General features: G+C 38.3%; 1 protein-coding gene across 1 annotated transcript in view; it reads left to right on the forward strand.

The window, feature by feature from the left end:
- The window catches only part of ANOS1 (anosmin 1), a 145,705-nt gene that overhangs the window by 76,760 nt on the left and 42,965 nt on the right, over positions 1-25,980 (forward strand). Inside the window, exons 3-6 of the mRNA XM_080377639.1 lie at positions 6,413-6,475; positions 9,692-9,914; positions 15,251-15,435; positions 22,945-23,074. Of these exons, the coding sequence (XP_080233765.1) occupies positions 6,413-6,475; positions 9,692-9,914; positions 15,251-15,435; positions 22,945-23,074 (601 nt within the window). The remainder of the gene's footprint in view (positions 1-6,412; positions 6,476-9,691; positions 9,915-15,250; positions 15,436-22,944; positions 23,075-25,980) is intronic.

The following is a 25,980-nucleotide window of genomic DNA, read 5'->3' on the forward strand; positions in this document are numbered from 1 at the left end:
AACATGTATGCTGCAAGCTAATATGACAGCTACTGGTTCTGCAGTTGAATACTCCTCTCTGGCTCTTGGATTTTTTTGGCCTGAGGAACGGAGTGATTCATTAGTGCATCTCTACCTCTAATGGTTTGTTTTATACAAGATAGATGTGAACAGTGGGTACCTGTCCTGATAGGGTGTATGAACATCTGAAGATGCTCATACCTGAAGTGCTCTAGTGCATCATCTTAGGCACTTGATCACTAGGAAGTGTGCCCAGAAGCTTGAGTGCAGTACCCTGATATGATGAACCATTCACATGGAGGGTTACTCAACATGAAGCCTCTGAATCAATCAAAGTATCGAGCATGGTTTCTGGAGAACATAAAAAATGATTCAATGTGGAAATGAGAACAGGTGTTTTTTGCATCATCATTCTGGATTCACTTACCTACCTCTGATTCCTCGCTTTAAGTGCCTGAAATTCTCACTGCATGTAGTTCTATTTATGTGAGCTTTTAATTTTGTAACATACATTATGAAGCAGTCACACCTAGTGCATTCTGGGTGGGTAGACAGCTCATACCTTAGTGCTGGTCAAAGATTCTCAACTGGAGATTAAAAAAAAAATAAAAATCAAAGGGATCTTTACAAGAGTGTGTCCAATTTAATAACCAACATTTCTTTCATTTTAATATGCAGAAATCAAGTCACCTGCCTTGGATCTATAGAAGGAATGTGTATGTATACATACCTATGTATATAGACGTATGTATAAATAGACTTCTGTAAAACAATTTGACAAAAATCAAAGTGGGCATCCAGAGTCCCTCAGACTGATTAATTGGTCTTATCTCAGGATTCTTTTGTTGTTTCACTGCAAATTGTTAGAGTTGGGATTCTTACCTTCTTTTATGCATAATTAATGTTCTGCCATTCTGCTAAATTATTTCCTTATGGCTTTTAGAATTACACCATGTCCTCCTAAGTGCAAAAATACCAGATCAGACTCATAAGTCAAGTTGGAGAATCTAATTTGGTCTTTGATTCAAACAGTAATGTAAATACTGATATTTCTTTTTGGCATTAATAACTGAGATGTACCTTCTAGGAAGAGAATGTTCGAGGATTGTTTTTGATATATATGGATCTTTTGGGAAAATGTAATCCAGAACTAATCGTAGATGATTTTTTAATTGATATGCCATCTTTTAAAAAATTATAAATCTTACTGATGCATCTCCTCAGTTTTATCATAAGAAATAGTTTCAGTAAAAACATCCTGCATCTCATGACTCTTACAGTGAAGAAAAGTAGTTGTTCAAACTGTTTGAAAACTATTATGTTCTATGATGTGATATTGCTAATGGCTAATACTGTTCTACCAAGCTAGCATGCTATTAATTTATTTGGACTAGGTAAATATTCAACTGTGCATTTACTTTTCTGAAAGTAAAAAATCGCATTCTTCAGACAACTCACAGTCCAAGTTACAGAAAGTAACCATTTCTATTCCTATTGGTAAACAGCAGATACAGATATAAAAAAAAAAATAATCTCAAAATCGGTTACTTCTTTCTTGCTGCCTGTTTACGTTTTGCGTTGTGTTTACTGTCACTGATCTACAGGTTGAAAATCACTTTTCTCCTGGTTCCTTTGGGTGCAGTCATATATTTAAGTGTACCCTTCACAAAATTATTCTCTCTGAGAGTGATGAACACTATATTCCTGTTTGACTTTGGTTAGATTCTGGACCACAAGAAAGTTCTTTGCTCAGTGCCTGATAGTGCATGCATTTTTCAGGTGCTTCTCTTAGTGACATATCAAGGTCTTAGGAGACTACTCTGAAATGTGTTTTGTTCCTTTCTTTTCCCCAACCATCTAAGTTACATTTAATTAAATACTTTAGGGCAGCAAAACACTTAAATATATGTTGTAAACATAAACCGTTGCTTTCTGACCTTGCTGTTGTGAGCAACTGTGATCATGAATGATAATGAAAAGAATAATTATATTCTAGCTACAACACTTTGATTCCATTCTTTTTACGAAAGTTTGCATGTGACCACTTTGGTGAAGGAAGAAGCCTTATTAGAAAAAAATACTGCGGGTAGACTCTTCTCTGAAATAAATATTTGTTTGCACTTAAATAGATACAAATATGTCATATTCAGCTACTTAATTGAATAAATGTACAGTATTTGAATAAGTATTTATTTCAATACCTGAATTAATGTTTTGCAATCCATTAGACTTTCAAAATTGCTGGGTCGGTTTAACTCCCTCCTATTCAGGGCAAAGCCAATATGTCCTAAGCAAAAGTGTTGGTAGACTATTTTGAAAATCCCTTTACTAAGCAATGTAAATGACATGCATCATACACTAATCTCATAGTTGCTTCATTTATAGTTTAGATATTAGATCGGAAAAGACTTCTCTAACAGGAGCCTTGTTCCTAATCTTTAAAAAATGAAATAAACAAATATAACCCATAATATTTTAAAGCAATAGTGGTTTTTCTTCCTTGAATGAAACAGTTCTTTGCCCTTGTTCCTAATTTTATACAATCTGAATATTAACACATCTATAGTAGTATCTGATATTTTTACCTCCGTGTGTGATGTACCCACACACACACTTTTTGAAGGATGACAAATGCTGGGGTGCTTTCTATTAGCACTCGTTTTGGCTTTTGATGGAGTTGTTTAGTACTGAGTAACAACTCTGCAGCAGTCTGGATCAAGAAAGGAAGCCTACAACTTTTGGATTTAACCACAGGAGATGATAAAACAAGTGCTTTAGGAGGATCAGTTTAGAAGGCCAGTGGGATTAACAGTCATCATCTTCTGAAGAGTGCCACAGGCCTGTAATGACTAGTTAAACGCTGTGTTTCTTATCTCTTCATGCCCCAGCAAAAGAACAGCCTTTATGGTGATGCTGGGGCAGCAGTCAGCGATGGCCCCAAGGTACTGGCGACATCTACCAAAAGGACTGCCAGGATGCTTCCCATGCTGCTGCCCTCCTGCCTGCTGGTGGTCTGCCATGTACATACCTAAACGTAGCTTCTGAGAGGGGGTGGTAATGTCTGCAAGGTATCTTTTATTACATAAAGTAGAGCCAAAACCAGCTGCTGCTTGGCCTAGATTCCTCCTCATCCTGAATAGAGGACTTCAGTATCCTTCTAACAGGCACACACATTTACACTAATCCAGAAAACCTGGATGTGTTTACCTGCTGAGTGGGATTAGTTTTCTCATGGGTGTTTTAGGTATTTCCTTGAAACTCTTCTTATTGATGAGAAATGCTGTGTGCTTTCCTTTCAGATGTTAAGACTAAGCTAAACGCTAGTGAAATAATTCCTGTTGGTCTGGGGGAGCTTTGGGTCAGGTCTTTGCTGAGTTGCATTGAAATTATTATAAATTTATTCTCAGAATTTTAAATTTTAAATTGTATGCTTTTTTTTTTTTATATTCTTTGACTGCTTGGATTAAGGAAACTGATATTATTGCCACTAGTCCTGATACGCATTTTCTTAATTTTAATTTTTATTATGCATGGAATGATGCCTGTCAGAAAACCTTCAGCCCCTGTCAATGTAAGGCCTGATTCTGCTTTTTCGTTGAGAGAATTTTCAGTTTGGTGCTTGCCTTGGCTAGGTGGTCTAACAATGGGAGAGATCCATAGTGGAGGTAGAAATGTTTTATTACAGTACTGTGCAGGGCACTGCAAAATGCGTGTTCTTCAGTATACACATCTTGAGGCACATTCCTAGCAAAGCATGCCAAAGATGAAAAAAGAACTACAATGCTTTGCAGAAATAAGATACAGCTCAGAGTGACACATGTAAGTGGGATGAAAAAGTTTAACAGAACCAGGCAGGCTGAAGTTTATGAGTACAGAGTTTATTAGAAAGCTGAGATGTCTGGAAAAAGGCAAATTTATGTACACAATAGCCCTTCTTCAGAGCTAGTATGTATGCAACATATCGGATCTGGAACACATTTCCCTCTCCATATAAAAAAACACCACGATAGACTTCATAGGGAAAAACAGCTATCTCTCTACCTGAGATAATTGCCATTCAGAGGATAAAGCTCACCAAGCAGTGGTAGGGATCTCAAGATCTCAGCAGATTTACAGTTTAAATCAAGGACTCAAAGGTGAGACCTCAATCCAAGCTTCCAGCTTTTTCAGCTTCCCACTTTAGGGGAACCTCATAACAGAGTGACTAAGAGGATAAACGCACAAACCTCAGTGTTTGTGAGGTGCTTTCAATCTTTATTAGTGCAAGCTTAAGAACTACCTTTTTAGAAAGATGTCCCAAACTCTTCTAGTGCAAAGTTATTGGCAATATATCTGCCTGCTAGCAGTTTTTCTCCAACCTGCAGAATGGTACAGCTGCACTAAAGCTAGGCAGTCAGCTCCTGCCAGCAGCCCATGGTGCTAGGCTAAGCCAAATGGTCTGAGGACTCCTCATACAGCAGGAGTAAGAAGATTTGTTTGTTTATGTATGGGTAAGAGCATGTGCTCTAATCAGAGCCTATGAAGCTTATGATGGAGGTCTTATGGTTTTCTATTTCATCTGTTTTCTTTGGAGTCTTCTGAGAGCAGTCAGATTGCAGGATGCTGCTGATCCCTGGTTTATTTTGTCCATCTTTCCTTTGAAGTGTCTGAGTTGAGATGCCCATCATCTTTGCCTGCTCTGACAGCAGGAGGTGCTGGGGCTCAACTGAAAGTAGCCTGGGCTGTCCCGAGTCCTTGTTGAGACAGAGCAGCAGCCAGACAAGTGCTGGAGCATACTTACATTGCAGGTAAAGAGAACCTGGTACAAACACCTTGAACAAACCTTCTGAAGCATACGGTGTCATGGTATTTCCTTTCAGGAATACCAGCTGTTTTGCTTTAGAGCCTGCAAGGAAGGTGGTCTAGTCTGCATGAACTTGGTGCTAGTTGTCATCTCAGGATTGTGGATATGCTGGTTTAAATATGTGTGGCTGAGCAGCAGTAAAGCAAGAATTCAGAGAAGGCAAGGATATGGAAATCCTGATAGCCTTGGGGATCACTGACAAAGTCCCAGTGTGGTCAGAATGTTGCTCATTTTGTCTTTAAACCATCTATTCCTATATAATTTGGGGCTAAATCCATCAGAGAGAAGAGCTGTAAAATTGGTATGACAGTGGAACTGGGCTCAAATGTGCAGTAACTCTACCACAGGAGGAACACCACTCTGGAATTAATTAAACTTACTGACTTCAGTGACATTTTATAATGTATCCCTCCAATTACTCTGTATACAGCACATTGTGAGTTTTGAAGTGCTAGAAATGGAGTCTAAAATACATATAGAGAAAATGTTTGTGTGGTATTTTTCATTCCTGAAATGTGTAACCTCTGTGACTAACTGTTTTATTATATTTTTTGGGCTTCGTTGCTAGTAAGAAAAATGCTTAACTTTTAAAACATTATTTTTTTTTTAGTACATTAATGATACAGGTAGACAGCTGAGATACAGCCTATATGTATTCATGTTTGGTTTTGAATAGCGTAAGTGTATATGGATCTGATCTAATACTATGTATAAGAGAAACAAATTATATAAATACAAAATTGCATGTCAGAGGCCTTTCTTTTTGGTGCAATAAGTATCTTTGCATTATTACCAGAAAGAGAAGAACTCCCAATAATGCCAGACCATGTGTCTAACAAAGGAAGAGAAAAGGTTTCTGGATGTGAATCTGAATTCATGTTTCAGCTGCAGTGAATGCTCTTGACAGTGTGATTTTTCTTTATGCTGTGCTGTGAAGCTTGACTCTGGTTTGCAGGGTTTGAATCTCAAGTCTCCATATAACCATTGCTGTAGAGGTTGAAGGTGAAGAAATTATAATATGGTACTTGAAATAAAGTAAATTTGCGCACAGACCAGTGAACATTGTCTATATATACAGGAATAGTGGTTAAATCTCTGCTGAGTTTACTCTATAGCTTGATGAAATAGTTTCTCGCTTGGGAAGGCAATGTGCCCGTCCAATCTTTAGGCTGGTGAGCAAGGAGAAGATTTAACTTTCTGTAGTTTAGAGTAGTGCTTTTGACAGTGTCTCTGTGATCCAGGTGACATGGTGTTAAATGGTATTAGGGCCTGGATTCAATGAGGTAGAAAATAGGATGGTGTATAAACAAGTGAGGCAATTGCCTTTTACAGTAAGAAATACTGAAAGTATTTCTTGTTGTAATCTAACCGTGGCTTGGCATGACCTTACTGTGACACCATGACTCAATGACACAATCTTATCCCTAGGAGAAGTGGATTTCTAAAGCTGCTTATTATACTTCCTATGGGCCAAACAAACAACTGGAGAAGAAATGGGGTCATTTGTGGTTGTTTCTTTCTTTCTTTCTTTCTCTTCCTGACACTTCTCTGCCTCCTGATTCTTCCTAGTGCCTGGAGCCCTGCAAAGAGTCCTGGGACCTGAAGAAAAACCATTGCCAAAGCTTCTGTGAGGTATGTCAGCCCAAGGGCGCTCTTTCTCACTTTGTTCTAGCTGTCTCTTTTGTTTAAATTACTGGCTTAAAGGAAACAACTAACAAATGGGATTTTTACAGCAGTTGCCTTCATTTGAATTGATACACATATAATAATGTAGCCATTTTAAGTCTGAGTTTTTTTTTTTAAAAAAAACCAAACCCACCATATTTCTTTTCCCCTGAACAAATGAATTATCTCAATTTGAAGTTTTTAGACTTGTTCCAGCCACACTTACATAGCTTCTCTCAGAAGGTGCTCTTAAGTCCCTCATGTAAGATACTATTTCTACCACATGCCCTTCTGTCTTTTCTGGACATGTGTAAGAAAGAGTATCTTTGCTTAAAAGATGAGATGTCATTGTGTGAAAATCCTTGTGCAAGGTAGCTAGAAAAGATGGCTTTCCTGTATGTGAAAGTCAATCTGATTTCTAAAAGAGTATCTTACTAGAAGTAACTGGATTGTGTACTCCTAATTCAGAAGACTACTATCAAAATACATAATTATTCAGGAAGAAGTATTTGGAAAACTTTGTGTCATGTTTCAGAGTAACTTTGTGAATAAGAAAACCTGGATCTGTTAAACTAGTACAAAAAAGGAGATTGTTTTATTTGATTTAAAACGTGGCTCTGCTGAGTTGGCAGAAGTCAGCTATTACAGTTCTTCAGTGTTTTTAAGTACGAAATGGAAATACCATCTCAATAGAAAGTTGCTTTATTATAACTAAATCAATAAAAAAAAAGTTGTAACTTGATTCAAGTCTATGAAAATGTACGTTTATGAAGATTTTCAGCTTTTCCTATAAGAAATAGAAATGACCTTAATTTATATAATGGTTTCACTGATACACTGATGTAACTGCACTCTCATCACTGTTGGAACTCTTTCTCGTACAAGAGCATGTCTGATGTTTAAATGATTTTAAGCATCATGAAGATGATTAGAAGTAGCTGTAATTTCAACTAAAGAAAAAATGTATATCCAACTATGTGTAAATAGGGATTACTGGATCACTGATCTATGTAGTTACATCAGAAAACAAAGTAAAAATTTTGCATGAAAACCAGTCCTCGTAAGAGTTCTTTAACCTGGATTAATTGCTGCTTCCTCATATACAAAACTCTGCGGCGGTGTAATAAAGCAGTTATAGTGGATCTAATTTATGTCATTATTATATATCACTTCTCACTTAGGCTGTATGTTTCCAGATATGGCTGAAAATATGTATAAAATTGGTTTAAAAGGAAAACATTTGTAGAACACTGTTCTCTTGTAGTTAAAAACAGTGAGCATCCCTCTTTGATTAGTGTTTTGTGGTTGAAGCTAAATTTAGAACTTCAAAGGCCCATAATGAAGAGCAGCACATTTAGCAGCTAACTGAAAAATGAGCTGTGAAATAGGGTGAGGAGGAGAAGCCTTGAGGACGTATTATGCCTCAGGGAGCTATGAAGTTTTTAATTAAGTAGCTGCAAATTTGTGATGTTTTAGGATTTGAAATTAGCTTCACCCACACAAAAGCACAGAACCACTTTCCTTTCTCTCAGACTCTTGTATGCTCCATAGACGACATTTGATTGAATTGAAGGAGGCTGTTTTCCTTTGAGAGTGTTTTCAATCTTTTTGTATTTTGTAAAAAATCTGGAAGCAACAATTTAGCTTTGTGTTTCTCGAGGTCCGTGTTTGTTATATTACTTCTTATCTACTGAGTAAGTGTACTCATGTTAATGGAACCTTATGTGTAAAGAAGAAAAGGAGACAGTTTACTTTTTTCCCATAAATTCAGTTTCCTGCTGGTTTAGCTTAACTGGCTAACCATGTAATCAGGTGCATTCCAATGAGGGGAACAGCAGGACTGTGTGTCCAAGGATCACCGGGGTCAGTAGCAAATGTAAGGACTGTTCATTTTGGCAGCTGTTAGGCTGGTTAAGCTGAAACACCTAAATGCGTCCTTGAAAGCCTGGTTCAAAAATTCTGGACTGTTCTGTAGGACAAGATGGGAGATGTAACATAGTGGCACATTCTTGGACCACAGTGACTTTGGAGAATAAACTGACACAATCTGTGAAACACCTACGCCTCCATGATAGTGAAATATTTCTCATTTTGCCGGAAGTATGAAAACAATAAAAATAAGAATAAGATTCAAAACCATTTGAATATGGAAGGAAGTTGCAGAAGTTACATGAGTAGTTGGATGGACGGTGGATTATAATTCCTGTGTATGCTCAGGAATCTGTAAATCAGATCTGTCAGGATGGAAGGGGTTTGGTTGCTCTGAGATAGAAAGGCAGGCTATAGGTACCCCAGTTACATGGGTTGCTCATCCCCAGTTCCAGCAATCACTTTGAAGGGAATCACTTTATCTGTTTTTGCACCAGACTAAATGAAGCACCAGATAAAAGAGTACATGAAATCACCATGTCACACACAATGCTTTCCCTAGGGTGCTAGATGCTATTTGTAATACAATTTTAAGTGAACCTTGCAAACCTCTGAGTAGTACACATGCTATAAAAAAATGTCTCTGTGTTGCAGCAACCTCTTGTATATCTCAGAGTTGATTTCTCAAAGAAGTAGCATTTACTTTGATCTATAATCAATGTATGTAGGACTTACTTTAATTTGTATTTTGTGATCATTTTATCAAAAATTTAGTTCCAGTTGCATGAAGAGTTACACAATTACTAATATGCTGGCAAGGACATAAAGGTGCTGCAAAATCTTCTCTTAGCCAACTCAGTTCAAACAGTATAATGAAACAAGATTTCACTTATTTATCTAGTGTGGCATTACATCAGATATTGTGGGTAAATTGTTATGAAGTACAAAGGGAGGAATTTGGGGTAGTAGAACAAAAAGACTGTCTGACCGCTGCTTTTCCTTTGTTTTCTGAATGCTTTTAATCTGTCATTGAGCAACTTTGTAACCAGCCAATGTGAGGAAAACAAGGGAAAGCTGGCACATATAAACAACTTTATTCCATTAAAAATGGTGGTCTTACTTGAGGGAATTCATCATTCTGTACTTGGAATGCTTTTTTAGAAGTGGCTTGAATATATAAATCTTCAGGGATAGTCTTGCAAAAGCTGAAAATCTGAATTTTTGTATAGGAGGTCTTGGAAAATGTACAACTTTTTTTTTTTTTTTTTTTTTTCTTGTTGAAAAATTTATACAGTTCTTTTGCTTTCCCTTTAGCCTCTTTTTCCCAAGAAGAATTACGAATGCCTAACTAGCTGTGAATTCCTTAAGTACATCCTGTCTGTGAAGCAAGGGGACTGCCCAGCACCTGAGAAGGCCAGTGGTTTTGCAGCTGCCTGTGTTGAAAGCTGTGAAGCTGATAGTGAATGTTCTGGAGTGAAGAAATGCTGTTCCAATGGATGTGGTCATACGTGCCAAGTTCCAAAAAATCTGTACAAAGGTAGAGATTATTAATATGTACTCATACTGGCCTAATAACTTTGGGCCATAATAAAGTCTCCTAGAAAACCAGGACTGTCATTTCATAGGGGTTTGTATGGATGTGAAAAAAAAGGAGAGGTGCCTGTAGAAATGTGGCTGGACACTGAAAAGATGGAAAGCCAGAGAAAAATATTGCTGTTGATTTTTTTTCCCCTTGTGAAGCCCATGTTTAGAAATATGTGGGATGTAAACATGTGGCTATTATGAATCATCTTAAGCAGAACAAACTTGCCAACTTAGGTGAAATCTCACTTAATTTGATGCAGATGAGAGAGAATGCAGCAGAAAAATATTTAATGGTAAATAGTTCAATGTCTATTAATCAGAAATAACATTTATATTTGTAAGCCAGGCAGGTAGGACTACCAAATAGGAAGTGTGAATAATCTGGTAAAAGAACAAATCAATGCAATATATTTGGCATTGGTGTTCTTAACGACCTAAAAACCTCTGGTGAAAGATTATAATAACCACATATATGTTAAATCATTATTTAAAACTAAGGCAATATTATTCAAAATTTTGTAATTTATTTGAGTCCTGATATTCTGTGAAAAAAGGTTTTCCTTCTCATCCATCAGCAAGAAAATACTGACTAAGAAATGATTTGCTTAGACAAACTCCAGTTTTTAATATGTTGCAATTAAAAAAGCTTTATACTTGGAAATATTCTGAAAATGTGCTCGTAATGCAGAAAAATGAGCATTTATGAAAGGCATTTTCTTGTTCCACAGAGCTGGAATGTTTTGATAGAAATCCATTCTCCTTACTTCAGTGATAAAAAATAAATATTAATCAGTTATTCTGATAGCGTGGGCTTTCTGTGTGTGTGGTCTCTAATCAGCAGAACTCAGAACTGAGCTCCAGGCTTAGGTCTGATTCCAGACTTACTTCCATCTGTAGATGGAAAAATGGTAAAATATATGGAGATCGTGATTTTATCTTTAAGTTTGTTGTTTTCACTGAAATGTTGGTACATATTTTTGAATCTCCCTAGTGATGAGATGTATGCCAGAAATACTGTGCTGTGACTTCTGAATCCTGTCTTTCAGTGTACAGGGTGGGCTGTCAGGAAGCACTGTCTTATTTATTTACATCAATGGAGAAAATCTGATCTAGAAGTCATATAGGTTGAGTAAGAATAAAACGGATGAAGATAGTGTTCAAGATATTTTGAACAGCAGGCAATACTGTGATCCAAAAATCCAGTGCAGAAGGGAGATTCTCATGCTTCCAAGATACTTCAGAGGATCCCCTTAAAAACTATGAGGAATTAATGCACTCTTATAAACAGCACCTTTCAAAATGAAAATTATTAAAATGGATCACTTAGTTATTTCTTTTGTCTTCTTGAGACAAATGACCGGAGTGATAAAGTGGCATTTGGATTGTATATGTAATGGTTTACATGGTCAGCTTCCATACCAGAACTGCAAAGCATTCCGGTAAATGTAACTGCTGAAAAAGGTAAAAACAAAACAAGCAAGCAAACAAACAAACAAAGGAAACAAGATGACATGCTTTTGGAGAGGACACAGGTTATGACACGTTGTACAACTGAACACTGGAAAGTCTACTACTGTTCAGCATGGTTATACAGGAACAGAGCTAACCTTCTCTAACATCTTATCACCTATCTGCAGGACGTGCTTGCTTGTAAGAGCATTTGTCTTGCAGAGGAAGGGTAAGCCCAATACTACACTGCCTTCTCAGCTGATGAATTCAGCTAATTAGGCTCTTCAACCTGTCTTTCTGCAACAAAGGACAAAGAGAAGCAGAGCAGGCTTGCTATTCATTTCCTCCAGGGGTAAATGACCTTCCTGTCACTAAGGAAAGGCAAACTCTGCAAGCCTGACTAAGATCTAGTGAATAAGTTTAGTACTTATTCTTATAATTTTGACAGCACTCACAGCTAGAAAATGAACTCAGATCTAAGAATCTAAGAGTCTGCAGAAGTTACTATAGTTTTACTGTTGATCAAGCTCTGGACATAAGTTACAACAGCAGGTATAATATAAATACTCATCTGATTTGCTGGATTTACAAACTGGATTTCCTCTCTAGTACTGACTGCTAAAGCCCAGTCATAAAAGAATATTAATATAAGTACGCTGCCACGAAAGTCTTGTATTGCAAGTGTTGTTGGATTAACATAACAAGTCCAGTTATTCATTATCCTAATTGTTAATTGGCTTGCATTCGCTGTAATCTTCAAACTGTCCATTATCATTGTATTTTTTCATCTCTGTTGGGCGTATTACTAATCAGTTCCATAATCTTTCCATTTTTATTTCCCTTTACTGGAGATATCAGATGTTTACTCCTACTCTTTTGTCACCTACCTTATAATCTCCTTTACATTGTCTCAAGTAGTGAAGGACTTCAGAAAGTGTCCCTTCTCCATGGCCTACCTAATTATTTTTTTTCTATATGGACATAATAATGTTACAAGTAATAGTAAGTGCCTAATGTAGATTTAATACTTTAGAGATAGAAATGGGAGCAGTATCTCTACTTTGAAATAAAACAGTTTGAAAATGCAGAAGAAAAAGGAAGGAAGAGAAAGGGAAATGCGTGGTCAAGTTCACTTTGTCTGATGTGCGCATGTGCACACCTAAGTAAGGACGAGGACATGTATATTTTTCTACAGTCAGCTGGTAACACATGAAAAAATGACCTATCACCTTTTTTCCTGTTCAGAAGTTAGTGGTCTGTCAGATGTGATGATATACCTACTTGTGTGAACTTTCCAGGACCTCTTTCTAACAAGGATTCAGAATTCATGCTGGCTTTACCAGCCTAACTAGTTTTGTCTGAAACGTGTAAGGGAGCAATCCATGCAGCAGACCAAACTGCAGATCTGGGCACAGTAAATTATGAAGAGATGATTATGACATTTAAAGTGTACGATAGTATTGAAAATATCGTAATAGGGTAGTGGGAGCCTGATGGTCACCCACAGTTTAAAGGCTCATCTCATGCTTAGAGAAAAACAGTTTTCTATTAAATAGTGTACAGTTTTGCACATCTCTGAGTCTTTGAACAACTGTGTTTACAATTGTACTGATGCCATGAATATACCCTTTACTGTCAGAAATCATTCCATGGAAGCTTTTTGAATTCCTAGAGAATCAACATTTAAGATCAGATTCTTATGGTGGTCCAATGTGCAATTTGTGTTTTCACGGCATGGAGATGCATGTACTGTTTGAAAGATACCTTTAGAAACATTTTTCCTGGGCTGGGGTATTGATAACATGCAGCAATCAGTGATTTGAATTCTTCAGTTAAGCACCACAGACTGCAGAGGACTAATTTGTTCCAGCATGATGAAAGAGCTGACCATTTACATAATAAAAAGCACATTGAAGAGTAATTGAATCTACACATCTGGATATTAAATTGATGGTGCTGGTTCTATAAAAGTATTTTAAAATGCACTTGTGCTGTGCTCTCGCTGTTTGTGCTGCTGTGCTCCATCTGCACACAATTACGTAACACTGGAGAGGCCGAGATACTTGCAATCAAGTGAATCCAACTGCCCCTAATACGAAGCAGATGGAAGTTTTCTTAACATGCAAATTGTAGGATTATTGTACGTCTTAATTAAAGAAGGATTTTCAAATGTGGAAAACTGAACTGACATGTTCTGTGATGTTTGTTATATTAGACTAAGACTGCAGGCTGCTGAAGGGTATCTAGAGTTTAAACTGCTGTGATAACCAGATTTAAATACTGGATTTTCCTCAGGTTGAATTTAGGTTTGTTCAAGGGCTACAAGTTCGTTTTTATTTACCTGTAGCTAATTGGATAATCAGATTTAGGAGAAGACCTCTTAAAATCGAAAAGTGGTTTGTTCACCTAAGGAAATTTTGATACTCTGTTATCTGTGGCAGACCGAGTAGGAAACAATTTACCAAACCAACACATTATGCTGGAGTCGTGGACAGTCACTGAAATGACAAAATAACTACAGTGCATATGATAACTTGCTAAGAAGGTTCATATATCAGCATAGACATCTTGTGACATATCCTGAAGTGGCAAGATGCAGTGCACTCAAATATTTGATTTCCTAAAGTCTGTCTAGAGAAATGTATCTAACACTTGATTTGTCAATTTAATCAAAAGGTGCCAAATTTGAAGAGCTGTTTTTTTGCTTTAAGCTACTGCAGATGTTTTCAAAACAGTGATATTACCAGCAGTAGGAACAACAGAAATAACTGTCCTTCAGTATCATTGTATAATGAGAAATTACTGTAAAATTTTAGAAAGATGTCTTTGTTTCTGAAATGTAACAGTTGGACAGTATATGTTAGATATACCTATTCCAAGATGCCTTGAAAATACCTTTCCTATTTCTTTCGGGAAGAGTGTAGCATGACACATCGTACAATACAGCTGCGTGTGAATCAATAAGATCATGTTGCCAAGGAGAAGGCAAACAGCTTTCTTAAGTATATCAATTTAATGTAAGATGTGTGAAATAATCCTGCTTCTCTAGTCTACACTGTAAGAGTTTAGACACAGTCTCTGTCCAGTTTTAGGCTTGATTCTGAAGAAGGGCTGTGGGTCAATAGAGTTTCTAGACACAAGTGCAAGAATGATCAGAGGTCTAGAAACACTGATTTAAAAGAAAAGAAGAATGATCTTTGGTTACTAGAGTGGAGAAGAAAACATTCAGAGGTATGATGACAGTCTTGTGGTATATGAAAGGCTCCTCCATAGATGAAAAAGAATCTGTTCTCCATGATCCGTGAACATCGTGGACAGTTATCGAGTACAAGATGCGGTGGAGGAGACTAAACAGGGTTGTGGGAAAGCTTTCTAATGGTAAGGATGGAGAAGTGGTGTAATGGATCACTATGTGGTGTAGAAGTTCTGTCATTCTGTCCTAAATTAGGTGAAAAACTGAACAACAAGTATGACTGATTCCGCTTGGGATCAAAGGGGTCTTTCTCCAAGTTATCAAAGCGTATCTGGAAGGTGTTTTCTGTGAGATCAGTTTTAGCTTAAAACTTACAGATCATTTAGTTTTTAAGTGAAATAAATAATTCTGAAGATTTTTTAAAAAACAACTTTGCCGTTAACAGAGATAGGTCAGTTATGAGCACTTCTGAAACTCCTATGCTCACCAGCCTATCCATTCCCCCTCTTTTTTCCTTTTGTCTGATCTAGTTGTTTCGGGGGGGGGGGGGTGTGTGTTAAATTATTTTTTAATACAGCTTCATCTACATATGGTTTAATTGCATCTTGCAAATTACTCATATATTTTGTCTGCACTTTCCTATTCAGGTGTTCCACTGAAACCCCGGAAAGAATTAAAATTCATAGAACTTCAGTCAGGAGACCTGGAGGTGAAGTGGTCTTCAAAATTCAATATTTCCATTGAGCCTGTGATCTATGTTGTTCAGAGGAGGTGGAATCAAGGAATCCATCCAAGTGAGGATGATGCTACTAACTGGCAAACTGTGGCACAGGTCAGTTCTTTGTGAAGCAATATGGATCCCTAGCTTCCAGACCATGAGCTAAATAAAGGTCCTCTTCAGATCAGAGTTAGATCACTTACAGGTGGGGGAGGCTTATGAAGAGGGAGCCCTTTGTAGGGTTTCTCTCCAGGTCACAACAGAGCTGCAAACAGAACCCAGATCTCCAGGCCTTTGCTTTCCTGCTCAGTGAAGTGTTTGCTAGATTTACTCAGGGGAAATGAACTTGTATTTTCACTTCCAGTTTTTCAGTTATAGAAACATCAAATGCTTTTGGTATGTATTGACAATGATTTCATAAAAAAATGCATGAATATATCAGTAAAAAGGTAAATAATGGTTTCCTTGTCCCCAAAAGAAAAACTACTCAGAGGTTTATGTTTTCAAAATGAGTTTATTTTGTGGGTTTGCTCACTGTAGATAAAAATTGATAGAACTGAAGGCTTGATTTCCATGAGGCCAGTAAAGTGGCAATTACTTGTAAGCACGTACTTATGATCTATTCAGATGTGAATTCCAAAGTCTCTGAAAGCCACAAATCTCTTGAAAAATGCAGAATTAGATACCAAAATCTGGTAAAGGAAGCACGTAAGAGACATAGCTCTTTTGAGGTCCGTGGGACTCAGTGCGCAGTTCCAATGCATGGCTTGGGTCTTATAGGAAAGATAAGAAATTACATTTGTGAAACAGCTATTTAATTTTTGAAATAAAACACAGAGTGAAAAAAGACTAAAAGCTGTCTTCTTGTAAAGTTGTTTTTTTTCTCATGTGACCCTCCCAAGGCGGAAAAGCCTATGATGTCATGCTCTTATCACTCACTGCAATCCAGACTGAAAATGTAAGATTCATGAGCAAATGTTTCTTAATGAGAAGCAGCCAACAGAGCATAAATTTTCACTTAGTTCCTTCCCAGTTTCAATCTGTTTTTTAACATGCTGACAGTCCACCTGGATGGCAGAATTCCAATCATTTATCTTAACTGCTTCACCCTCATCCCTGCTGACAAGAAAAGTAAAATGCTGATTTTGAAAAGATCTGCAAAATGTTGTTATGGCGAGGGAAAAAAGGAAAGAGAGAATAAATAGAACCATCCATAAAATAAAGGGGTTTAAATTCTGTGACAATCTGTATTCATTCTCAATTCAGATTGTGTAGGAAAAGCTATCTTAAAATAATGTCAAGCTTGTGAAACTGAGCGCTCAAGTAGAAGTGCAGCTCTTAACCTCAATGTGGTGCTACAGGGGGCTGTCAATATGTTAGAGTCTTGCTCAGAAAAAGTCACAGGCAGCAGAGCCTGGCATGAAACCCTACTTGTGCAAGCCCAAGGGAACATGCACACCTCCAAACCTGGTAAAATTACAGCGACTTACTTACTATCTTTCAGCAGAGGTACAGGTCTTCAGTCTGCATTCTCCGTATTCAGCAAACAACCTCCAGCCTTTGCTACCAGGGAAATACCATGTAGCAAAAACGAGCCAGATCTGAATTACTTCTCTTTGTTTTCGTACCATGTATATGTGCTAGACTGTAGAAGCCCAGCTCTTTTGGCTGGTGGATCCAGACTGCAGAGGTAGCACGCTGCTGTGGTTTTTCTCATCCCAGAAAGAGACACGCACGTTTCGGGAAGCATGCACTATATGTACTTCACTATACGAACCTGTGCCTTCTTGCAGTGGATAGGAGTGTTTCGGAAATGTGTTCCTGTGCAAGAGTAATAAGAACCTTGACAGCTGCCTTTCCTGGGGGTCTGTTACATGTGGGCAGAAGGGGCTGAGTTAATCACTGTGGCAGGAGAAGCCTTCTCCAACTGACACCTTTCTGAGAAGTTCGCTGTCCCTTCTGCATCACAAGAGATGCGTGTTTGGTTGTGTGATGGGACCCTACTGGGGACGTCAGTTTGGAACAAGCTTCAGGATGCCTGACTGGCTTCATGAGCTGTGTATACCTTATGGGACATACAGGCTGGGCACCCTTGAGGGGTGCTAGTAATCAGAATTTCTGTCTCTGTTGATTAATGTACCTTCATGGTGTTTGTAGTTTTAGACATCCCACCAGGCAGTCAAATTAGTTAAGTGTGGCTGCATGCAAATAGAATTTATTCTGCAATATCAGCAGCAAGGATGGATATCCAGTTTGACTAAAGTGACTGTGTGCACAGCCTCTGGGATTTTCTTGTCTGTATAATGGAGATTTTTTCTTGTATGATTCCAAAACATCGGGGTATGGGACCTTAATTATAGGCAAAGGCTGCAAAGAGCTCAGCCATTCAGCTGAGAACTCCTGGGGCGTTTCAGCCCAGGGATGATGCTGGCTTTTTCATTACTCTGCAACTTAAGCTAAAGAGCATGCAGAAAACAGCTGAGGAAAGGCTGAGGGTGAAGACATGAATTTCACTGTGCCTATGCTCGTATGTAGTGTAATCATGCAAAGTTATTGTTTGCATCTTCTTAGAAGAAATTTCATAATATTTTACGAGAGTTCCTCATCCGATATTCTATTTTTATTATCCGTCCAAGAAGAAATTGGGGTTATAATTTTCAATAACTTTAAGGTGTTTACTTTTAAAAAAAAAATGTTTTCTGTTTCCTTTAAATGAGCTCATTTTCAAGTATTTTCTCATGTCTCACGTAAATTTTTACTTGGTATTGAAAAAATAATTTTGAAAACGTTTGTTTCCTTTGGATTGTGTGTGTCATCAGGTCTTTCTTGATGTTTTCTTTTTAAGGAGGAAAGCTCAATCTATTGAGAGTTAAATAACTGTTATTTATTTACCTCTCTAAGTATATAAAGAAAGCAAACACTTTGAAAACTATTGTAGTTATTTTTCACTTCAGGAAGAAGGGATTTTGTTAACTTGTTTACTGCACATTTTTGGGAAAACTTGACATAATTAACTATTTGACTAATTTCCATTGGTTAATATAAAAACTATGGGAACTAAGATACTAATTAGTCTAGTTAGCTATGATGTACAATGTCCTAAGCCGTTACGCCAAGTTTCTTACACTACTGTTTTGTAAGGTGTAACCAGCTGAGCAGGACCTGCTGCACTATCCCATGAGAATACTGTGTATCTTGTGAAAAAAACCTTATCATTCTCTTCGGTGTTAATGCTTTCTAAAAATCATAGTATTACTGTTTACATTGGAAATTTAGATATTTAATCTTGTTAAGCTAATTAATGAAGTTAATTTAAAGATGCCAGATCAGTTATTTTCAGACAGGACACATCTGTATTCTCTGAATGGATGTCAAGTATGTGTGTGTGTGTTTGCGCACATGTGCGTGTATGTTTATACACACACGCATAAATATGTATGTATGCATATGGGCAGACAACAGTAAAGTTTACTTATTAGTTTATTCCTTTCTTAAAAGAAATAAGGGGCAGAAAGAAGGAAGGGACTAGTTTGACTGTGACAGACCATTGCGTCACCTTGGAATTGTCTAAATTCTGTGGACAAAAGTTTGTGAGACACGTAAAGGTCTGGTTCTGAGGATGACAAGAAGTTTCTCAGCCTGTGGCAATGACAAATCCCTGATGGAGCTAAGCACCAATCCTGTACACTAAAGGTTTCTTTCTTATCCCCCAGGAAGGGCTTGCTTTGTTAAGCATTCTTAGAGGGTGACGAGCTTGTGTGGGATCGCATGCACATGAAATATGGGAGGTCTGCTGTCCTTTGGTTGAGCAGTGGATGCAGCACTGTCAGGTTTCTTCGGTATCAGAGGAAGCATAAACTGAGCTCTTCTAATATCCTGGATGGTATCCCTTCACTGTCTGAACTGTAAATTCTTTTATCACTGTGTGTTCTTTCAAAAGAAGGTATAAAGCTATGAACTCAACAGGGTGATGCTGTCCTCTCCTGTTTCCACTGATTAGTGTAATCCTTGAATGGGGGGGGAAGCCGTCTGTACCATTTTTTGCTACAAAGACCTTCATTTTTTACATATATACATAGGTATAGATATATGAGACAGAAAAAAACCCAACACCTTGGAGTGGCAACACAGGAGTCGAATCTTGAGTGGCCTAACTGCTATGCTGCTGGATCGTATATTCTCTTATGTTCTCTTTCCACATCCTAACTAATGCCACCTTTCCCTTACAAGAAGTTGTAACTTTCAGCCTTCCTGTCTCTGAGGAACAATTTTGCCTGTGAATGTAGGAGATGTTCTAATTCAAACTAGCATGCAGTAACCAAGATGCTAGGGAATATTTGCTCCCAGCCTCTCAGATGGGATTGAAGATAGGTCATCCGCACTCTGGGTAAGTACTTTAATCATTAGTCAGTTGTATGAGAAGCAGGGGGATATTTCTGTAGGTACATTGAAGACAATAGCAGATAATCACTTTTTGAAAGACAGGATGAGGGAACTACTTTTACTTTCAACAGAGGGCTCAGGGCTTAAACAGTTAAGGGCGCTGGGAGAGGAGTAGAACTATCAGTGCATCCTAAATGGGGCAGCTCTGGGCAAATCTCATCCTAATTCTCCCCAGAAAACCCAACCACCTTCTTCTTTCTGTCCATTGGAGATGGCCTGTTGTCCCTTGGACCTGAAATGCACCCCTGAGGAGTGTCAGGTTGTTCTCTGTATTCTCCAGGTTATGTCATTGCGATTATGTACTGCTTTTATATAAAGTTGTATCCTAATGTAATTAATGGGGACTTTCCCTTATCTTCATTGAACTTTGGGTGGTGCTGAAGGTTGACCAGTGATTTGATCTGAGGACTCATTTTATTCCAACTGAAACACCTATTACGTTTGGAGGTTAGCTTCAAAACATTGTTCTTTTAAGTAAACGGGTAATACATAGACAAAATAAACAGTAATTATGATCCTGTAATGATTTGAGAGGTGATCTTTTTGATTTGCCTTTTATCTATGATTGTTAAAAAAATACACTAGAATTCTAAGAAATCAATAAAAATGTGGTTTAATTTTTCTCATAATCAGGCAGAATTTTAGGTGTGTGATGAAATTCAACCATTAGTTACTTAATACCGCTCAGCATACCATTTAGTGGGCTTGCATTAATATATAAAACAGATATTGAAAGGACTGTACTTATTACGATCTTAGCTCCAAATATAAGTAGTGAGAACTAACTAAACTAAAGCAATTAAACAAAAAAATTCCATTTACCATTGAGGTAGTATAAGATATCTCAGTAGTATTTAACTCTATTGAAATGAATTAAATCTGTGTAAAGGTTGCTTAGAGGTGCCAAATTAGTTTGTAAATGCAGGAGTTACAGATACACCTCCTGCATGCCATTGAGTTTAAGAGGAGGTTTGCCAACAAAATGAATGATGAAAGTAATAGGCCCAAGGCATGTTCCTAAATTAAAATAATGTTTGTGATATGGATTGTCAGATTATTTGATCTTACAGTAGATTGCCATGGAAGACTGACACAACTGAAATCCTTTCTTTTGATCAGTCCTAGCAGAATAGCTGAGCTGATGCAAATGACATACAAGATTCCTTAGCTGAGGAATTTGGGGTCAAGTCTATTCAGATTATTCTTTCCTTGTAACTAAATTAATCAAATCTGTTTTTGAAAACACACAGTGTTGCAACTAATTAATTACCATTAGATATTGGTCCTGACCTTGATTTCGGTTGCAGAAGTAGCCTGTAATTAATTATTTCTGTTAATCTAGCAACAGGTTATATTCCTCTAGTTCACTGTCTTGTCCTGTCTGTACATTCTTGAGTATGTGGGTCTGCGTGCTGGAGAAAAGTAGCACATTTGAGTGCTCTATAAAATGAAAATTATTATAGAAGTTGGTTCAGATAGGTGTTTTGTTCCCTAGGGGAACCCCTTTACTGGATGAGATAATTCACTCTACAGGTAACATAAAAGCTAAAAAACAGGAAAGAAGAAGATGAGGCGGGTAATGAATGTGTTGGGACTGTTAGCCCTGGTTAAGCTAAAAAGACAAATATAGTGGTCTGAATGGAGAAGGACTCTTAGTAGCAGCGATATGTGAGGGGCTCAAAGTCTGCAACACCAGTCCGAGAGCAGTTACTAGTGCAGTTTAGAAAGGCTGTCTTTACATGCACACACAAACGAGATACCTTTCCCTAAATTTTACTTATCACCAGATGAAGAGATTAAGTGCAGGATAACACCTACAAATTTTGTCAGGGCTCTAAAAATACCATTGCTGAAGAGCTGAAGCAACATCCTCAGTTTCTGGCTATCTGAGTTAGGTTGGCAGCAGCTACTTTCTTACACAAATTAGAAAGGGAGCAAAAAGCAGGAATTATGCTGTATCTTTTTTGGGAACTACTTGGCATCACTGCAAGTTACACTGAATCCTATACGGGGAAGGTAGGGGTTTGAAGCTATAGAAAACGGAGCTTGTAAAAATAAACTGATGTCACTACATTTTTAATGAGCTTGCATGTTTGGTCAGCAATGATTGTATAGTATATTCAGACATATTCAGGACATTTGGTTTAGGTCCATGTGTTATTTTGATTAAAGAATTAAATTAAAATGCAATAAACATGACATATTAAAATAAATTGAAAACTAGATAATTGAGAGGTAATTGAAAAAGTAAAATGCACAAGTAGATGAGTTTCTGATGAGTTTGCAAAAATGTTACATCTTCAGTACTTGGCAGTGATTCAGTGGTTACTGGGAGACTGGGTTCAGTTCTGGTGTTTGTACCTTAGGAAAAATAAAAAACAGCAGAGAAGACAGCTCTTTAAAAGTTTAAAGGGGGAAAAAAAGCCATAGAGGAAAGCAGGGCTCAGAATAAGATCACATAAAGCACCTCCTACTGAAGGTTCAGAGTGCATCCATGCTTATTCATGCTTAACTGCAAATTTCAGCAGTTAAGGCACTCTCCACAGAAGTTGGAAGTTGAACTCGTGACACTGGCAGTCTCGGTGGGTGTTGTTGGAGAAAAGGTCATCTCCTATGACCTGAGAAACGTCTGCAGGCAAGAGTTAAGGCTGTGAGTGTCTTTTTGACATAAGTGCCAAAGATCTGAAGGAAGCTTACATTCATTACCTGAGGGTTTTGTGTTTCCTATGAGCCAGAAGAGGTGGCTTCTCACAGCGCAGGATTTCATGAAGCCATTTTGGATCCCTGATTCCCTTCAGAACTGAGAATTGGAGAAATCAGTCCTGTGACCTGGGGCAATGAGTTTCCTGAAATGTCAACACCTGAACAGCTAGGCCCTATACACTGCTGAAGGTTGTGCTAAACGGAAAATTAATTTTGTGAATTTTAACACTTCCCCAGTTCTAAATGTTACTTTTTCCAGAAGAGACCTGCAATGCACTGTAAAATTGGGTGGTTATATGATTTTGTTCACAGCTGTAAATGCTTTGCAGTGCAATGATGGTCAGAGTCAGGTGAGGCCGTTGCGTGCAGCCTCCTGACACTGTTGAATATTCAGCCTGACTCACTGGTGTTGCTTGGGAGGTGACAGCATGACACGCCGTGTCAGAATGAGTGTAAGCATGACATTTTCCCCACCAGACTACAGATGAGCGGGTTCGGCTGCTGGACATCCGAGCAAGCAGGTGGTACCAGTTCCGTGTGGCAGCTGTGAACGTGCACGGGACGAGAGGCTTCACGGCCCCCAGCAAGCACTTCCGATCCTCAAAAGGTGAGTTCTCATTCACTGCCTGGTGCTCACCTTCTGCTCACTCGCACGTGGACTGCAACCTGACCTGCCGACTTCTGTGCAGAAGGTTTTTAACAGGTGGGGTTTTGGGTCGTTTTGCCACCAGCTTCAGAAATGCTGTGAGATTTGTTTGAAGTTGTCAAAGGGATTAAAGGTTAAAGATGTCATTATTCTTGTATCAGTAAGGGGTCTCAACGAATAAACTTCCTTTTAAACATTTTCTGCTCAGTTGGTATCAAAAAACATGACCCTGACCATGAAACATGAAAGAACTGGCGTTTTGGTGTGTTATTCTGAGAGGTTTCTCTTATTTTTCTTTTTAGTATGAGAGAGATATGTTGCTTCCATATGTTTAGCAGAAATATATTGTTGCCTGTATTTAAATAATTGTAGCAAGCAGCATTGTTTTGATGGAATTGCAGGCTCTCTTAATATAACTTTCCCCTTGCTAGCACTAATTGTAAGGGCTTAAGAATAAAAAGAGTATAAACATGTTTCTGTTCATTAGAAAGGCGTGCCAGACAATCTACAAAGTATTGTAGGAATTTTTGTTACCATTTCTGGTTTTGCAAGGGTTTGGGTAATAAAATAACTTTGAAAATTATTTCTGTACCAGTAAGTGGTACTTGGGGAATGGGGGAGATAGAAATGGATCTTCTGTCCTGTGAAGTTGCTGGCATTATCCCTGGTGTGCCTTTGACCCATGCGAAGCAAAATTATCCCAGATGACTCTCAGGCATAATATAGGAGTTAGCACAGGCTGAATCTATTCCCATCAGATAAATGGTCTGGATGTGGTCACCCTCTCCCAAAGGCAGTCCATAATGTGGGCACAGCCAGACCGTACCAGTTGACTTCAGTGCCACAGAATGAGAGCTGACACTCTTCATTCTACTAATAGAGACAGTTTCTAATAAAAAGGTTTGTCTTTGTTTTAGTAGTGACAGAATCTTTTCATTGGTATAATGCATACTTTGAGGAATGCATTTCCTCCTCTTTCTGCAGACACAGAATTACTCTTGCAATACAGGCAGCTGCCATCTATGGCTTCCTGTGCTAGCCGGGAGCTCGCTGTTTGGCCCTAGTTAGTCCTAGAAGAAATCCTGCTGTAGATGCAGTTGCAGAGGCATGCAAGTGCTTTTACTGGTATGGATGGTTTAATTACTTACTGAATAAGTATACGTTAGACTTAATTTTTTGGTGCTATAACCACATTTCTGGTAGGAAGGTTGACTAGCATAGCTATCCCATTACTGCTGTGACCACAAACCTTTTCAACTATAAAAGAAGTATTATTTTGGGAATTTATTATACTTAAGTAGCATACCATTTCAGTCACATCAAAAATACAGTTCCTTCAAGCTGTGCTGAGCTTACTGCAAGGACTCAGTAGCAGCAGTAGCTTTCTCTTTGCTTTTCTTCATGAGCAGCACTTCAGCAGATACAGCACTTTGTTGCTGAAGCTGGCACTAACTTTCTTTTAAACTGAGATCATTGTCAGTTGTTTTACTAAGTTTGTAAAGATTTTTCCAACTGTTCTGCTTGGAACAACTATAATTGCAATTACACAAAGGTATATCATGATAACACTGAGGTTTTGGCTTCAGCGTGACATTTTCAGGCAGGATTTGCATTACTTTCAAAAAACTTAATCTCCTACTGAGTGTGCTAGCCACAGGAGTATATTGTTCAAAATATCTACATTGGTAAGGAGCATGAGAATATCCATGGTAAATCATACTGAAGGTCTCTTTAGCCCAGTATCTGACTCCAGCTGAAAGTGGGTTTCTGGAGAACACTGTGAGAGCAGGACAAGCACATAGGGAAATTTCTTCAGAATAGTCTCCCAGCTGGCAGTGATTTGTGTTTCAGGAGCTTGTGGTTTTGAATTGATTGCATGTTAGATACCGGAGTCCTCTTTTTCTGTGGTCTCTGCAGCTGCCCCTGAAGCACTTGCTCTCCTTGAGAACTGCTTACGGCTGTCTGGCTGGTGGAGGTGGAGAGTGCATTTAGGACTTTGTGACAAGGAGAGTGGGAGCCAGCAGTACCTCTGCATGCTCTTACCTAATAAACAAAAATAATGGGATCTCGATAGTGGCAGAAAGTATATAGCCAGTGTTTTCTAAAGGCTTCTCTATCAGTCAAAATTACTATTTTCAAATCTAAACTCCAGTCCTTGGCAGAGAATCATGAATTGCCAGACGAACAAGAGGGAGTTCAGTTAGCTATCAGCTTTGTAGCCAAAATCATCCTACTCTGGCAGCTCAGTTGACTGTTAGAAGCTTTGGTATTATCAGTGGTTATTATAAAGATACCGCGTTCACCAGACAAAATGTAGATGCGCTAGGTGACTCACACGAAGACACTGCTAGGTGGTAATCGTTGGGAATGATACTTGGATGCTTCAATCAGTATCTCTTGGCCTCTGTGTCCCCAAGTAGGTACTCATAGTGGTAACAGTCATACAGACATTTCATTACTACTTTGGAGCTCAGTGAGAAGTGGTGGCCCCTGCCTGGCAAAGAGGCAAGAAACTGCTGCTCAGATGTGCCTCGTTTTTGGAGTGCCAGCATCTCCTGGCCCCTGCTGAGCCCCTGCAGGCACATTTAACCTCTGATTTGGAAGAGGAAAGTGGACTTTGGCACGTCACCTTTGGAAGGTTGCTGACTGACTGTGCTTCATTTGTGTGAAGTGTGGACGGAAATTCACATCAGTTCGCATACTGTCGCTTCACCCTGTTGTGCCAAGACCAAGAAAATATTATTATCTTTGTCAGACTTAACAGAAATTTTCTTCAAAAGGAAACCCTTTGTTCAGGAAACATGACAGCAATTCCTAAGACAGTTTTTCATGGAAGATGCTGAACTTTTACCAATTGCTAATAAGTT

This window comes from Falco punctatus (assembly GCF_963210335.1).
Source record: "Falco punctatus genome assembly, chromosome: 2".
Taxonomy (NCBI): Eukaryota; Metazoa; Chordata; class Aves; order Falconiformes; family Falconidae; genus Falco; species Falco punctatus.